At 38.6% G+C, this 18915-nt stretch overlaps 1 protein-coding gene across 1 annotated transcript in view; it reads right to left on the bottom strand.

The window, feature by feature from the left end:
• Nucleotides 1-10374: 10374 nt before the first annotated feature.
• LOC139736695 (uncharacterized) overlaps nt 10375-18915 on the bottom strand; it is an 84953-nt gene continuing 76412 nt past the window's right edge. Inside the window, exons 24-29 of the mRNA XM_071647442.1 lie at nt 18744-18861; nt 16781-16946; nt 14498-14550; nt 14031-14155; nt 12486-12658; nt 10375-11612 (exon numbers count right to left, since the gene is read on the bottom strand). Of these exons, the coding sequence (XP_071503543.1) occupies nt 11566-11612; nt 12486-12658; nt 14031-14155; nt 14498-14550; nt 16781-16946; nt 18744-18861 (682 nt within the window). The 3' untranslated portion in view covers nt 10375-11565. The remainder of the gene's footprint in view (nt 11613-12485; nt 12659-14030; nt 14156-14497; nt 14551-16780; nt 16947-18743; nt 18862-18915) is intronic.

Below are 18915 nucleotides of genomic sequence, written 5' to 3'. Positions count from 1 at the left end.
TCATAAGTAGTTTTTGGTATAGTGGAGCACATACTTGGTAATGCAAAGGGGAATTTACTCCATACAATTACCGTGGGTTCATTGAGTGCAGAAATATTTAGTAGAAAACACCAGCGAGGAGAATTGGACGATCTGTTCAGAGGTTATGAATTTCTTTTGATCAAAACAGTGTACCGTCGTCATTAGATAAGAAAGCATGCAAATAGAAAAAAAAAAGAAATACGTGACGTCATCGTAGGAAAAAAATATATAAAGGAATAACAAAAGAGCCAAAAGCAATATTTAGAAAAAAAACAACAACTATTTTCACGTAATTTCCTTTACGCCACATTCCAGCCTCGGACACCCCTGCAGCAGTTTTTTTTTTTTTTTTTAAATCCAAATCTACTATATTCTTCTTTTTCTCCTGTAAAAAAAAAAGGAATGAGGAGGTTCTTCTTATAATCGTCATTTTCATTTTCTTTCTTTTTTAAGATATAGATTATGTAGTTTTATTTTGTCTTATGTAGTGTTCCACCATACTTAAGACTGAGTATATAGGGCCTACAGCCAAGAATCGATTTATGTTGAAATATATAGACATTATTGTATATCTGACATTATTTCAATTTCTTCTCACACATATTCTGTTGCAATAGTTATCTTAAGAAGTAATTATTGTAGTTCATGTGTCCTGGTTTCCGCTTTTGTTGCGTGGTTAAAACAGAAAACTGAGAGAGTATGTGGAAGAATAATACAAATCGACCAAACACACATCAAAAAAATAAAAATAAACATGCCCCCGATCATGCCGATCAGACTCGTGATGTCAGACAATTAGCAGCTGGTACTGAAGTGTCACCGCTATTCTGATCAATACACTTCGTTTTATTTGTTCGATTCCTTCAGATCGTGTTGCTGCATAGGCCTACAAACCTGCAGAAGTTTCACATTGACAAGAAGATGTTCAGGGATGCATCGGTTTTGTGCCCCCTTTATACATTTGTTCTGAAATCGGCGTCTCTACAGTACAAAGTACGTAAGCTCAAAGTTCGTTTTCATAATCAAGCACACTTCTGGATCTACCCTTCTGTCAATGCGAAATCTACAAACCTTCCAACCCCCTCCCCCCTCCCGAAAAAAAGAAAGAGAAAATAAAACAACAACAAAAAAAAAAATTGGTATTACCCTGACTGCTAGAGTTACGAGAATGACATGCGTAAGTGATTTAAACCCGAACGATGATCTTTTTCGGGTGTTTTTTTTTTTTTTTCATCATTCGCTCTTTCTCGGTATGCTAGATGTAAGAAGACACACAGTGAAAACGAGTTGGATGGACAGCTTGCTTTACGGGAATAGAACATTGGGGAGAAAATGAATATTCAACCCTCGTCGTAGTAGCTCACCCACAGCGAGGTTTTATGCAACATGCTTGATGTCAAGGCAGAGACATGGTTAGGACTGTGAAATGGTTTAGGTTGACTGAGCACATCCTAAATGATGAAATCAATCAAAATCCAATAATTTCGATTACATTTAATTATTCTTATATCGAAATGATGTGATTTCAAATAATTTTTAGTGTTCATTGTCATCATTTTTTTTTTTTTTTTTTTTTTTTTGGGGGGGGGGGGGGGGGGGTTCCTGCACAGGAAATACGAATTCGTGTAGGTCTTTGTCTTTGTCGTGTATGTCCTTATCTTATAATATTCAATCACGTATAGGGGCCTACTGTTTAATTTGTTTGCAGTAGATCTGATTTCATTTCATGTGAGTTATTATATATCCACCATGTAATTATTATGTACTTATTACATTATGTATATACTACTTAAATATATATATATATATATATATATATATATATATATATATATAACATACATAAACATAATGTCAATAATGATGATGATGATGATGATGATGATGATAATAATAATAATAATAATAATAATAAGAAGAAGAAGAATAACATTTGGTATGTTTAGAGCGCCTTCTCCATCATTCCTCCGCCCATCTTTCTACATAACACAATCACATGTAATTTTCGCAAACACACGGATTCGTTGTGATTCACATATTTTACACAGCCATATTGAGTATTAAGTAAAATGACCCTAACAACAGAAAATTCAAACACTTGAGTTTCAGAGAGATAGATGTTAATGTATCCAATTCTGCTCAAAGAAACTTGCCTAAAGTTATGAAGATTTATCATGACCCTTTTGAGGGTGAACTCACGAATTCACCCTGAAACAAAAAGGTCTATCAGAATGATGCGGATTTGCTATTAGTTTTCCTTCACAGTCCTCGTTTTGAGTGCTCAACGCGACTGTACTTTCTCTAAAGCAAGGTCCATTACTTTTTCATGTGTTATTTTCCTTTGATGTTGATATTTTCGATTATTTTTTCGTTTCGATTTTTCCCCCACTGATCCGACTTGTGTGAACAAGAAACCGGGGCACGACTTTCTTCAAGGATAAACCTACTGACTGAAAAAAAAAAAACACTTTGGGACCATCATATTATTCTGCCGAACACAAAGCTCGCAAAATTAGGAGTCACTGTAGTTACAGCAACGTGCATCCGATTAAAAGTAAAGTGACATTTCGCTTTCTTTGAAAGCGATTTGATTGCATTTTCACTAATCTTTGAAAGGCGGGATTCTTCAAAGTGCTAATAAAATGCAAAAAGAAACAAAAAGTTGTCTCGAAGTAATAAGAAGCTTACATACTAGGCTTATTAGTGTGTCGATTTGATATAAAAACAAGCATTGGAATAATAACATAAAATCGTAATAAATCCCAGACCTTTGCATCGGACAAACAAACCACTTGGGGATTTGAGAGCCGACGCTACGGTGCGAAGGGGGCCGTTTCATAGCGAGTAAATTTAGTAATTATTTATGATACACAATGATGCAAAATTGAGTCCGACTGCTTGAGTATGTCCTTACTTCTCCCTCTACCTCTATTCAGGCTTCGTGACGCAGACGTGACTACATCCTGGGCCCCGTTGCAAGAAAGTTGCAATCAATTGCAAATAATTGCTAATTTTGAAACAACCATTCTGATTGGCTCAGGGTCTGCCCTATTAAGAAGACATGCATGCAACAATGATTTTGATTGGCCAGTGACAATCAGTTGCAAGTTGCGTTTAAACGCAAAGTTTCTTGCAACGGGGCCCTGACCTCCTTGTGGGAAGAAAGATTCAAATCTGAGCTTTCAAGGTTTTGTGGATTGGATTGGCACGTTCTACTTGGCACTAAGTTTTCAACAGCAACACTCATTCTACCGATCAATATTTCAGCCAAGATTGCTTAGCATTTTACCTACTTATACCAGCATAAATGCCACATTAATTTTGCTTTATTCAAAGGCTACCGATTTTTTTGCTCTAAAATGGACACATACACAAAAAAAGCGTGAAATAACGTTGTGATGACACAAGTTCAGTTGAGTAACAACGAAAAATATGAAATATTAGCCAATAATAATTCGCCGGGAGTAGGCGCCTTTTACAGTCTCAGGAGAGCACACCCGATCGTGGTCGCTAAAAATATGTACGTCATTTTTTTTCTCTTTTCGATCGATTATCGATAATCGACAAATCAGGCCATTTAACCGGCGAGAGAGAATCGTATCTAACTTGTTGAAAAATACGATTGATCATCACGTTACGTTCTACCTTGACCCGCAATGCTGAACGAGGAGGGCTCTTTAGGAACAAATGTCGTATACATACAATCGAAAATATTCTACACTTTTGTTTAAAAAAACAAACAAACAAACAAACAAACAAAAAAACAAACAAACTCTAAAACACCTTATTTTCCTGACAAATCACGTCAGTCAGACAAGTTACTTTGGTAGACCCTTTCGACTGCAAGCAAATTCCAAATGGGGGAAGATGAATTTTGAGCCCTTCTGAGAACTATGATTTGTTTTTTCCGAAACCTGCTTCCCCGTACCAAATAAGGGCCGCATCAACCCAATAAACTGCTGGTGGCATGCATTTTAGTAAAATGTGCCGTAAGGTTCCATGACATTTGCTGCTGTGACAAAAAAAAACCCAACAAAAAACATTAAAAATACCCACAAACATTAATCTAACCCCCCCCCCCCCCACAAAAAAAAGGAGGGATTGTACTTTCCACCAATGAAGTCACGCTTTTTAAAAAGCAAACTCACTCACACAAAAACCACACACAAACACCAAACACAGACACAGACACAGACACACACACACACCAAAAAACAAAACAGAACAAAACAGCCCCCCCCCCCTCCCCCCAATTTGATACAGAGGAAGAGCCATTACAGCTTTCAATGGTGGATAAGACCGTCGACTTTCAGTCAGGGTTTCTGGGTTCACGTACGCTGGTAGCAGCAGTTGTGCCCCAGAGAGTCAAGGCACTTTATCCTCATCGATTACCTCTCCCTTCTGACACCAGAGGACTGGACTTTGTGTCTCCTCTGGTGACTTTACACTAAATACTACTTTACACTGGACTTCCTTAATAGTAGCAAAGTGAAACCAAAAATATGATAACGAACACAGCATGTCTGCAGTTCACATCATCATTATCGGTGTCCTACCCAAGACAACTGTCTTTAAAGCTAAAGACCAAGCTCAGATACAAATCACGCACGAGGCCTTTGTCAAAGCCAAGCGCAATCGCACCATTCCAAGAACACAATCTCACTCATGTGGATATGCAAAAAAGAATCACTTGTCATATTTATTTGCATTATAATTTCAACAAATTTAACAATCACCAATATAAATCACCATAGTTTTGTAGATCTTGTACATATACCTCTGGACATTTTATTGAGTAAAATGTTCAGTAACTTTTTTTTTTGTATTTCATTGTTTTGTCACTGCCCAAAATGTACACATTTACATATATGTACTACCAGAGCTCTTCATAACACTGTCACCAAGTATTAAAAGCAAGATAGTCTTTAAAGAATGTTCTGCACATCATATGTCCACGCAGCTCAGAGTGCCCTAGTGTGAGAAATGACTGGTCTTAAATAAATATCAAGGGCCATTCTTCTGCATGGTTTGCTGTCAGTTACAGAACTTCAGATGGCAAAAAGCAACTGAGTCAAATCCACGGTGATGAGTGTGCAGCATGACTTAAATAAATGTCTCACACGCCGCGGTCATACTGGCAAAAAAAAAAAAAAAGAGATTGCAAAGTTTAACTTCGAGAAGTTTTTACAAAGTTTCCTCGTCATGTCCACACTGGCAGCCAAATTTCTTGATGCTTCAGTTCTCAAAGTGAGGGTAACTGGTGCCCATGCACAACAAAGAAGGAGTGCGTTATTTGACATCTAATGACTGTGGCATAACAATGTACACGTGTACATCCCAACAAGGTACCGCCTAAACACCATAGATCAATGCAGCCGCAAACAGGTGGTGAACTGGTCACTTGACAAACTTCACGAAGTTTCAGTTGCCAGTGTTGCCAAATTTGTTTGAGTTTGAGTGGGGAAGTTTCATAAAGTTTGCAGTCACACTGACAAAACTTTGAGATCTTAAACTTCGCGATCTTAAATCTTATGATCTTTTGACAGTGTGACCGTCGCTACAGTAAAGTCAAAACCTTTTTTTTTGTTGCCAAAATAAAAAGAAATAAAAAGACGGCTGTTCACTCTCTTAGGATGTCAAAAACATACATCATCATAATTATTCCAGTTAAAATTTTACCAGAACTACACACTGAAGTCATAGTTAAGTGTGCAGTCATATGAAAGCATTACAATTCAAAGTCTGGAAGATCTGTTTTAAAGACAAATACTGCATCAAATTAAAGAATAGACCAATGTGAGTGAATGAGTGACACCATAAATCAATGGGTGTGACTTTCCATTATGCCTGCTTAATACACTCTGAGTTATTACCATTTCTTTGTCCATTTAGAATAAATAAAATTTGAGGATCATAAACTGAAAGGAGCCATATACAATGCAGCTTGTCTACTAAATTGATTTTTTCAAATATGAAGACAGGGAAATAAATTAAAGGGATGGTACAGTATTGGTAGAGATGAGAATTGTGCTTTTAACTTTTTGCCAGATACCAAGAAAACACTCATGATATAGTACAGAGCATACCATTTTACGAAGAATTCAAAGTTTATTTGATGAAAATCGGGTTTGGAATGACTGAAACATCCAAAAACAAAGTAAAACAAAGCGATCGTAATAAAGTGTGCGTCCCACACTTTATGCTCTTTTTTGGATATTTCAGCCATTTCAAAACCAATCTTCATGAAATAAACATTGAATTCCTCATAGAATTACATGCTCTTTCACATTTAGGTTTCTCATTATCTCACCAAAAAATGTTAGAAACCTGAAATTAGGTATCAACCAAAACTAAATGATCCCTTTAAACCGAACTTTCTACATCCTCTCCTTCATGGTGCACATGCAATCCTGTTCAAATATGACAGGAATGTTGTAATATCACGATATGCTATCATAAAACATGCTTTACGAGTTTTAACTGCTCGAGGATAATGCTGCATTCTCTTTTCAACTTTTTTTGCAACACACAACTATATATGCGCTGGTGCTAAGAGCTACGTCTGATTTATAAAAAGTGATGCTATCAATCTTCAGATAATGAAACGTGTTGAAGGAAAATAAAAATGGAAGCAGAAAATGGCATTGAGGCACAAAGAGCAACCAAGAAACTTCTCTACACAGCATTAATACACTGTATGCAGTGTGCATGGAGAAAAAGGAGTTACATGCACTGTATCGACAATCTAGTACAAAATGCTCTCCTTAGCATGTGGCTAATTTTGCTGACACCTTTTACACTATTAGCTGTGTTTTCTCCACTCACTCAATACAGTTAGAACACATTATCCATGATATGATTTATCTATTTTATACGATTATGATGTCATAACAGCGTCTCTTTCTTTCTCTCTTTCTTATGATTCAAAGCAAATGAACACAGGTTTTGAATGTGCCTCTTCAAGTTCAATGATAATCACCTTCTGACAAGATCCCATTATTCGTATCTGGCATTCAGTTTCTTAATACATGTATTCTTTCCAAGCCATCAAAGTTGGCAAGAGTCAGGCCAGCAACACCAATTTGCTGGTTCTACAAACTACAATACATGATTTGTGTGGGTATAACCAGACGACAAAAACGCAATCCCCTGCTATAGAATCATTTCTTCCCCTTTCTCTGCTTTTTTTTTATTTATAAAGGAAATGTAGAATAGTATAGCCAAATTCAGCATTATCGTGAAATAGTCCACCACTCCATTCACCGCCATTCATTTCGTCATAGCCGGTGACTGCTTTCAACCTTCATAAACTTTGCACATAGTGAAGACACAAACGCAGAACAAGAGGGTACCGATATCACGATTTAGCCCCAAATTCTACTGACAAAATGATCAATGCCTGCCCCCATGTCCCACACATTGAGATCTCTGTTGGATCATTCATTGTATTAATTAACACTGTTTATGACAGACACTCCTGCATACATGACATTGCTGGTGGTTGCATACAACAAACCACTGGAAACTGGACAATAGATTCTACTGTATTCACGCAGATTTTGAATGCTAGTCACACTTGTGAGGCGTGTATAAAGCTCATGCTCATGCTGCACCCAGAATCACACATGGAAAACAATTATTACATCACTGACATGTAGTTCCCTTTCCCAATATCTACAGACATCTTTACACGTCAAGATGTAGGCACACTTGTTAGTGAGGTAATGTTATCTGAGAGAGCAACCTCAATGGAATTAACGCCACACAAAACACACAATCCTGTACCCTCGATGGAAGGAAGCCGCTGGCACCAGCCCACCACTGGCACCAGCCCACAGACAAAAAATGCTGGAGAGATTTTTCTTTGAAGCAAAACCTAAGGCGCTGTATTATGTTTTAAGATGAGTATAAATGCATTTCTCAACATCACCCTAGTTTGACCTTTAACCTCAATGAAATCACAGATTTTCCACGTCAAAAAAGAGCTTTACTGTTCGTACTGTGACACACCATGTGCAGAAGCGCAAACACCACCAAATAAGCATACTGAGACATTCCGAACAACATGTAAAACAGGTGACATCACTGGCTACATGCTTACATTATGTAGATGCTTCTACTTTAATTTGCTCATAAATAAAATGTACAAATTCATATAGAAACAAAATATTTACATCTTGGTGCAAAATTGATCTCTTTGAAAAAAAAAGGAAAAAAATCAAGATGAATAAGCCCAAAGTCATTTTATTTTCGATGCAAAGAAGGCCATTAAATTAGTACAATAATAAATTTACTGCTTTTCAAGTAGTGCTACATTAAATTTGAAAGAAGTTTCGCAACACAGCAAAGTACATTGCAGCTGGTTAAATATATTATATACTTTACATAGCTGTGCACACAAAGCAGGTATTCTTACCCATTAACAGACAGGGAGTAAGTCATAATTAATGACAAGGAAAATGTACTCTGCAGACACACACAGAGGGGATGTGTTTAAGCAAGCTATGGAACTACAGGCACAGATAAAGATTTTAAGCTGGGAGAAAATTATGACCACCTGCTGCTCACAGTGTGGCGAAAACACACTCTGAAACAAATGCTGTAGCTCCAGCTATTGTACCTTCAGGTGTGGCCCTTTTCTGCAGACTTCTATATTCCCAAACATTCATTAACGTTCATTTTTGTGACTAGCTTGACTACATAACAACCGCTCAGATCAGTTTGCCAAAAGTGAAGAAATCAGATTTGTTTTGCTGTTGTTGTTTTTATTGGTGTTTTTTTTTCCTCTCTATTTTGATTGTTTCAATCATATTCCATTGATATAAAAATGCACTTGATTTCATTGTAACTGAAGCGTTCTGATGCGAGCACACTGCTTGCTGACTTTACACTACACTGGCTTAGTCTTAGCTCTATTCTTTGTGGAATACTTTGCACACTGAAGCTAAGATCCACGTGTTACAAAGCCACTTACAATTCGTTGTCAGGAATCAAAACAAAAAAATAAGAACAAATGCAATCATTTAGCACAATGATGAGCATACACCACGAACAATGAGCAACAATCCTTGGACAAGAGAAATGGACAATTAGTCCAGAATAACAAGAAGATTGGACTTAAAACTGATCAGATGCCTTTGTCTTTGTCAGTGCAACACAAATGTTGGACTGTGCCATTTCTTTAAGAAATAATGCTATATTTTACACAGTACTGTGACTCAGTATTTAAAGGCCAAAGTACTGAAAGATTACAGGTTTTCCATGTCAGAATTTGGCAAATATGGGAGTTTTCCTTCATAATTAGGTTCAAACATGGCAGAATACTCACACTGTCAGATAGAGAGATAGGTTTTTATGCAAAATGGATTTGGGAGAAACACTCCCACAAGGAGATATACACCAAATGATGGAACTTACAGAAAAAAAAATTGTTCAAATTAAGATTTCATCTTAAAATATCATACGTTGACAAATGAGAGTATAAAATGAATAGAGAGCTCTTAGGATTTATTTTACTTCACAGAGAGCTTGCAGTATGAAACACTGACTGTATGTAACCTAAGTGTGAACAACATACTACAGAGACAATGGGTCACTTTCACACCACCTTCAGTCACTGTTTAACTACAGCTGTACCTTACGTTATCAGGGAATATGAATGCCTGGTTTGCAAGAACACTTCACAAAGACTCAAACCGTAATAGAAATCACACAAATGTCCCCCATCACAAGACAAGCCTAGTTTCACTGTCAGATAGTCCTGTCTATCGACCACTATCTCAAAATACCATTGCTTCTAGCCCAGTAATTTTGCCCTTAAAGCACACACGGTTAATGTACTGACCTCACTGTTCCCACTGTTCCCACTCAAGATCACCTAACATGTTTAGTCTCCTATCACTCCACATAATTCCAGTCTGATGAATCTGTCATGCAATGCAGCAAACTTTTTCCCCGTTTTCTAACACAGTCTGTCGAATTCTGGTAAACTCCACCAAAACCCGCGACTGGCCATCGCAATTCCTCAAACATGGGAAAGGCATGACTGCTGTACTTGCTCCAGACAAGACACATCAAAAGTGTGAAGTCATCCTTCTTTCGAACCATCTCATAACTTTTGAATGATAGACCTCCCCCCCCCCCCCCCATCCCCTCCAGCCACAATGGGGCATTTTGTTTTTGTTTTTGTTTTTTTATCCAGGTAAGTTGACTCAGGACACCATTCTGCAATTTCATAAACTAAAATCTTACACTAGCCATCATTATCAAATGGTGCAAAAATCACATAATGCAGCTCTCAGGGAATTTCAAGAGCACTGCAGTGTGCTGCGTTGTTGTTGTTGTTATGTTCACAGACAGGAACAGCAACTTGAATGGGAAATTCTACACAAACTTCTCAGTAATTTCTCTAAAGACTTCTTTGGTTTGTGCATGGTACAATCCAATCAAATAGAGCAAAACACTCTTTAACAAGCAAAGGCAAACAAAAGTTAAACAGACCATGATTGCATTAGCAATGTTGTTTCTATTCCTTTTGAAGTCACTGTCTGGACGGACATGGGAAGGACACCCTCTAGAGGGATGATTATTGAATTTACATTTTGTATTGCTAACATATAAATTATTCAAATCTGATGGGAACATGCATGAAGACTATTTTGCTCTGTTTTGGGTGGGCTAGCTTATATCAACACTCAGTGCACTGCCAGTCACCTACTTCATAATTTCCCACTTTTTGAACAAAATTACTCGTTTTGAAATCTGTGTGCAAACCAATTCCAGTGAAGGTATCTCTGAAAACTTAAGCTGTCTATCCCTAGCGATTATTGACACATTCTAAAAGAGAATAACAAAATGATGAGACTAAACGATTCTCCTGATAGTCTTCATTCAAGTATTCCATGAAAAATAAGAGCAGGCATTTCATTACACACATATTTTGTGGTTGGATTCTAAATGATATGAATGGCACAAGAACTGCAGAACATGCTGTCTCTGCTGGTAGCATACGATCGTTTGGCAAGCACATCTTTTAAGGCTTTGTCTACAAACTTTATAAGCAGTAAGACAGTGGGCTACTTGCCAACATTTGTATCTATCTGATGTGTTTGATGAATAGAAAAAGACCCTTATCCAGGAATCCACATTCTGGATCCAAGCAGCCAATCACGCAAGTGCTCTGATGATACACTTTGATATTTTGCAACATTGCAATTTCCTGTTTCCTACTTCTCCGTCTGACTCCATTCAATCGAGTGGCAATACACTCATAGTCACTGTTTTCTGGTGTCCTTGATTCATCTCTCATCAAAACCCTCCTACGATAATGGCGCTGAATGACCCCCCAAACATCTCACGCAGTCCTGTTGCCGGCGGTTACAAGGACAGCATCTCAAGCGAAGAGAGTGGGAGAGTGTTCAATGGTGAAGAGAAGACTGTGAGCATTACTCTCCATGATGAGGATGAGGACAAAGTACTGACCAATGGTGTGCACGCATGGGGCGGACCAGCGTTTCCACAACGACCCCTCCAAGCCTCTTGCAATCAGTACGTCTGCTCATCGTCACAGTTCTCTGTCCAGTGGCCGAAAACTGGTAGAATGAAAAACAGTAGATACAAAAACAATACAAATGAAAAGAGGAGAATACATACACACTGTAGACTAGAAGTTATGCTTATATTTCTACTTGCGAAAATTTTTCTAGAAGGAATTAATGAAGACAATTTCTTACCAACCCTTGAATATGATAAATTCTGGATACATTCACCACTATACACTGAGTTGTGTAAGTCTTGACACAAAGCAAGCTTTCCCAAAAAAATGAAGTTAAGCAAAATCAAACATGAGCCAGCCTTGTGGCAGTCTGTATCAGCAGAAAATTGTCTCTTATTTTGCCATATAATGCGCAAAAGCTATTTCATTCATCTTCCAGCCAAGTTACATTGTGGTAATACCACATTTGTAAACCTAAACAGCACATAAAAGACAAGATGCAGAAGAATCTTCTCAACTCTACATGACAAGCACTTTCATCATTTCAGTCAATTCGTCGAAATCATGCTTCATTTGACATCGATACCCAAATCACAACAGCATTACCGGAAATGGACACTAAAGATAAAATACAATTGTATATTTGATATTGGGATACTGAGAGTCAAAATCCTATAAAGCAAAGAGCAAGACTGGTCTCCAACCCTCCCTCCCTTTTCCTGGTACTAAAATGTCATTATGCAGTACATAAATAAAACAAAATAAATACAATGGGAATGAAAGTAATATCCTAAACAAGTAAAGTCTATTGAAAAAATGCACGTGATGAATGACTTTCTTTGTTCACTTTTGCAATGATACATGAGTGGAAGTCAATAGACATGCACTGTTATCACTGTGCAATGTGTTCATTCGTATGCAAGCATGCCATCACCGTGCACATCCCAGGCAGAGATCAAGCAAATCTTACCCTCGCAGATGTCGCAGTAGGGTCTGATTTCGTTCTTGTTGCCGTGGTACTGCGTGGCGGGCGGACTGTCGGAGCTGGCCTGGAGCGGGCAGTCTTCCGTGTCGTGGAGGTCGAAGACGTCGCAGATGTCGCAGAAGAGGCGCGGCGGAGGGCCGTGCGAGCCCATGTCCAGGCTAGGGGGGAAAGGTGTGATTTGGGGCGGAGAAAAAAGTGTCTTTGAATGTTTCTGCCGCATGCAGTTGACAGATCATCAATCTCAAGAAAATTTGCAAGCAGCATTATTACAGATAGAGAGAATCACAATAAATGAGTTGGTGAAACCTACTCTTCTTAAAATCCCATCTGGAAGGTTATCAAGATCTGTTGTTACTTTTAACCCATTAATAATACCCAGATATATTGGCCAGCTAACATTTTCTTCCATTAAGATAAGTGCAATGACACTTTCTCCGACTGCAAACATTGAGCCCATGAGCTTCAACATTACATTGCTTTAATTCAGTAGAGTAAATAAACAATGTAGCATGTTGTACCAAGCCCATTTCATCAATTTACAGGTATACTTCATACTACTCGCACTATGACGAACAAAATTACATTATACTTGAAGATTTGGGGATTCACTCTATTCAATATTGCCCACATTCACCCCTTCTGGTTCAGCTGGGTAAAGTCGATTATATTTTGTTGAAAGTGATAAAGCAACGGACAGTAAGGGATTTGTCTGGTCTTGACACTAACAGAACAAATGTGCAATGGTATGGTAAAACCAGAAATTTCTGCAAATTTTGCGAGGAGCCGAGTTTCACGAAAGTAATATGCACGCGTAAGTGTTTATCTACACAATGCACTGAATGCCAGTGGTGATTTGCAAAAGTTTCATGCTGCGAAAAAGACCATCGACTCCACTTCACGAAAGTATCATGCCGCGAATGTTTCTGGTTTTACACTCGTTTGAGATTGCAGACGTGGTGAAAAAGAAAGAAAAAAGAAAAAGTACAACAGATGCAAGAATGAACTCCTTCACTCAACACATGATTCATGCCACGCACTGTGGACCTCATCCGGTCTTGGTGATGATTGGAGGACAAGCTCACACAGAATCATGCACACACAGACACTCCAGTACACACAAATTGCCGACATTTGCAGTTCTCAGAGAAACGGCATTGACAATAAAATCCTCACTCTTATGATTTTTCATCTTCTGACCAACAAACACACCTACTTTTATACAGACTGTGCTTGTGAGAATCGGAAAATTTCAGAAGTTGATGAAATCATACGTCTATACCATTCTTTCTTGAATGAAAACTTCAGAAAATTTTGTCAGCAACAGTAGAATCATCAGTCCATTCTTGACGGGACATGGGGATGTCTGACACAAGTGTAAATTTGACTGTTATGTACAGCTATCCAACTTGCTGTGAATCTGTTTGATTTTTAATAGGTAGCATGGATATCAATGTCAAAGAGAAACAGATATCTGAATGCTGAGGGCTCAAATAAAGTTCTTCTCAGCAGGACAAGGCACACTGTACTTACTCGACGTCGAAGCCGATGTCGTCGTGGTTCCCATTCATGTAGCTATTTTCCATGGCTTCCAGCTTCGCTCTCAGCTCATCATTCTTTCTCTGGAGGTCGACGATCACTGAATTCAGGAAAGTGACCTATCAAACAAAAACAGAAACAAAAAACAATTACCACTAACTTACAGCTTTGCCTTCAACACAGTATATTTTTCTTTCTTACAGGAATTTTATTTTTTTTAAATGCATCTGTATTTGAATTGACAGGCAAGAAATTCCTCCTGGTACACAGTCACATGAATGATATGCCACAAAATACTATTGATGAACACAACTAAGAATCTATCCTTCTTATCAATATGCTCTCATGCCACAGGAAAGTGTTATTAAATGGTCAAGTGTGCCTTGTGACACTGCACTTTCATTTCAACTCCATCTTCCATCTTCCATCTTCAAGTAAATCTGGCTGGTTTTTCACCTCACCTGCCCTTCTGCCATCTCCTTCTCCTCCTGGAACTTGGCCAGAGTCGGGTCTCCTGAAGAATCACAACAAGAAATGCATGTTTAAATTTTTGTCACCATAGCAACTGTGCAACAGCGCAGTGACAACATACAATTCAGATGCAACTTGTCATCCCTGGGCCCCGTTCTATCAAGATAGAGTTAAAGTCGAATGTGAAATCAAAGATAACTTTGATCGACTTAAAACCCGCTATAACTTTCAATCGACTATAGGTTTCCGTTTTACGAAAAGAATTAATAGTGGCTTATAGTTATAGCTGATCACCATGATATTTAGTCAAAATAAAAAACACAGGATGAGGCTGGTTTCCAGTACTGTCTGCTTAAAAGCAACACAATACATAAAGTAAAAAAACAAAAACAAAAACACACACACACGAATGTACTGTAAAAGTAGATATTTTTGCGCAACTAATTTTTCGCCCTTGGCCGGGTAAGAAGAGTTTCGTGTGTTTTTCATTCCGCGGAATCAGGATATCATGCACAGGAACATATGGCAAGCAAAAATATTTGCGTGCTTTTATTTTCGCGCTAGTTTCTGGCTGCGCGAATGCGCGAAAATTTCAACACCGCGAAAATTTCCACTTTTACAGTACACGATTGTTTGCCATGGCCATGGAAGCGTAGTCTGCAAGTGCACCACAGTAGCGCTACAGCCGCTGAATTAGATGTATGTTTGTTTCGTTGTATTGACGAAAGTGGGTCGATAGATCTACAGTAGCACACCTCGAGCTAAACAAAAATCTGCATACGCGCGTACCGTGAAGATCCTGCACACTACTAAGTGGGATCTTTGATAATACATGTACTACTTATCTAGTATTCATTGACATGGATAATCTGACACAGAGGATTTCTGCAGTGGGAGTGAAGGTAATTAAAGATCGTGTATGCATTGTTCAAAGTCCTGCGTGTTAGGATTATGGAAACTTGTGAGAGTGTGCTGACTAGCTTTTCTTCTTTTTTTTTTACATCTACGGCGCAGATCGGCTTTGTAAAGAATAGATCGCAAGTCTACATGTTGAAATTCTCGAAAACAGTGTACAGTAAGTACAAACGACCCGCTGCAACGTTAGGCCTAACATAACTGGTTAGATAGATGATAGATCTTAATGTCGTACTCGTTGTACAATAGAATTAAACTCTTTACTTTTTGTGTAGGCCTACTAAACTATCAATTAGTGGCTATTGACGATCTCGCTCTAGTAGGCCTACACACGTCAGAAATCACTGTTTTCTTCGCATATTCTTTAGCAAGATGTGCATTGTACACAGATGCAGTTCCAGCGCTCGGTTACTTGCCCTTGCTGGCGATGGCTTGATGGGCAGGCGGGCTGAGGCGCCGGGCGCGCAGGATGGGATTGAGACTGCTCTAGATTCTAGGTGTTTGCGTGCAGCAGTCGCGTAAGCAATGCATGCCGATCGTGAATTTCATGCAAGGAAAAGACCATAACTGGATGGAAGAAACATAACTAAATGTCAGAGAAAGTAAGCAGTTAACAGACAAACATTTGTGACAAGACCCCAGCTAGACTAGGAAAGTGTGGCAATCATCTTTCTTCTGTAAATTGTCTTACAATTGAGTCTATCTAAATTCTCTACTTATAGTTGATTTTTTTTTCAACTATAAAGTTATCATGGATTTGGAGCAGTTGTGAAAACTAATAGTTGATTTGGGAGGAAGTTAAAGTTGATTTCAACTTTGGGTCTCTTGATAAAACAGACTTACAATTGTTGATTTATGGACTTATAGTTGATTTGAGAGATTAATCATTGATTTTCTGGACTTAAAATTAATTCTATCTTTTGATAAAATGGGGCCCTGGTATATAATGCCTTGCTTGGACAGTTCATGTCACTTGACTGCAGAATGTGCACTGCCATGACAGTTATCTTTTACACATCTGCACTGTTTTCACTTTTTTGCCCATCATAGAGGGGTAAGGTGGCTTCTGATCTAGCAGAATTGCTTAAGAATATGTTTGCTTCACTCTCAATTACACGAAAAGTGTTCTTAATTAAAACCTTGAGAACCTTGTGGATGAAAATGCCATAGCTCTCCTTCTGCTTCCTATGCCTCTTCCTGTCACAATGAATGATTAAGTTATCATTATCATTAGTATTTTTGTTGTTGAAGTTCTGTTATGTTTTGTGTGACACCCGAATGAGGAAGTTAAAATCGTTCGCTGAAGTAGGTGTGAGCTTGTGATTCTCTGTGAACAGTAAAGGAAGATGACGTCCTACCGTCGACATCGAGATCGATGTGCGAACTGGTGGTCGGCTGCGATGACACTAGGGCTGCCTGGAGGTCGGCGACCTGCTGCTGTAGGCTGCCCTTGTCCTTCTCCAGCTTGGCAATGGTTGTCTTGTAGCTGCCTGTGAGGGCGCTCTCTCCCTGGTTTCTGGCAATCTGGAATATATCCCACACAGGTTTTAAAAAGACAGGTGATCAAAACAATGAATACAGTCTGTGTACAGGAAGCTTCACACACAAGTGAAATCTCTCTGCCTGAGTCACTTCCTGTAGTGGAAATGGCAACCATAAAACCCAAACATGAACTTTCATATCTTTGTCTGCTGCATTGTAATGAATCTTGAGAAGTCACACACACTTTGCACGGTCCTGCGAAGTCTATCACATAAAAGCAGCAAATTGAAATTTCAAACACTGTCCTGTACATAAATTAGGACTATTGAAGTAATAGTACAGTACTCTCCGCGTAATCGGGTATCGCTTAAACGGGTACTCCGTTTAATTGGGTAGTAATGTCAGAGTCAGTTCCAATGCACATTGAAATTACCTGATAATCGGGTTGCCTCTCCGCATAAACGGGTAATTGATTTTCTTCAAATCTAATTTCTACCCACATTTTATCGCATATAACACTTGAAGAAATCACGCATGTCAAATTTTCCACGGTTAATCGCATTCTCTACTTAATTTACAAAGAAAACCGATCATTTGGGGAGTGATTAAACATGAAAACACATGCACACGTACCGATTTGCCACATGTAAACCAACATCACACATGTAGCTGGCACTCACAATTGCATAGACAGACAGGAGCTGAACACACTTGCGCTCCTCCCTTGCGCCGCAACAACATTTACAATACGAGAAGTTTGCAACGAAAATCAGGCCATGCACCAGCTCCATAATTTTGCTTTACCCCAATCAATTCTCGAAAAGTAACCCGACGTTCTACGTTACTAGTGCACGCAAAGAGACGTATTCATTTCGGGAAACCCCTGCGTGTTAGCGAGGAGTCTATAGTCAAACGACAAAGTTTTCTGAAGACATATTTGTCCATAAAAAGAGTGTAAATTATTGCTCGTGACTGAGCAAGTGTAAGGTATGCATAATGCGCAATGCAAGCACGCATGTTACGCATACAGTGTAGGTGTTTGGTGCAGTGTACAATGCATATAAATACACATTGTGCGTGTCCATTGTGAATGAGACGCGTGTTCTTCTGTTAATCGGGTACTCCGCTTAATCGGGTAAGAAACGCTCTGCCCGAGCCTACCCGATTATGCGGAGAGTACTGTAATAGTAATTAGGGGATATTTAAAATGAATGCCCTTTACCATTCAGTTTGAGAGCTCAAAGGGCATGAAAAATCTCTCACACGGCATAAAAGAGAGAAAGAAATACAAAATGAAATCCTTTCAAAAGTTAATGATTCTTTTTTTTTTATTTTGCGCACAAAAACAGAGAATCTGTCTACAGACATAGACATTGTGTCTCTGTAGAAAACGATGTCATTTATAATGTACTTTAATGTCCTACTCAGTGCATAAATGCTATTGGAAACAGATTGTACAAAAAGAGTGTTATAATTTGCAGATAGGTTGACATTTCACTGAAGTCAAGATATTCCTTATTCTCATCATTTAGTCACTGTTTGGAACACACACACACACACACACACACACACACACACACACAAAGAAATACGATATTGAGAAAGAATGAGACTATTTTTATGTATGTGTCATTTTGTGGGGCCTGTCTCAAAAACAGCTTTGAAATAGATTGCAAGAAATGCAAACACTAATACTGCAGCCAAGAAAAATACTAAACAGCTATTGAAACGCAGAAGAAAGAATTCATCTTAAGTTCACTTATTGCAAAATGTAGAATGATCCAAACATCTTTATGAAACAGACCCCTCGGTGTCAATTCTCCCCTGCCTACCACTCACCTCTTGCTTGTACTGGGCGATCTCCCGGTCCTTCTCTGCCACCACCGAGTGGGTGAAGTCTAGGGTGCTCTGCAGCGTCTCTCTCTCCATCTCAAAGTCAGCTGATCTCGACTCCAGCCTGTTTGATGAAAAAAGGGTGGCGATGCAAAATTAAGACAGAGGACAACAAGCA

The sequence above is a fragment of the Diadema antillarum genome, unplaced genomic scaffold (genome assembly GCF_040938485.1).
Source record: "Diadema antillarum isolate AM-2024a unplaced genomic scaffold, OU_Dant_1.0 seq00000662_RagTag, whole genome shotgun sequence".
Lineage (NCBI taxonomy): Eukaryota > Metazoa > Echinodermata > Echinoidea > Diadematoida > Diadematidae > Diadema > Diadema antillarum.
This window is presented reverse-complemented; position numbering and strand designations above follow the sequence as displayed.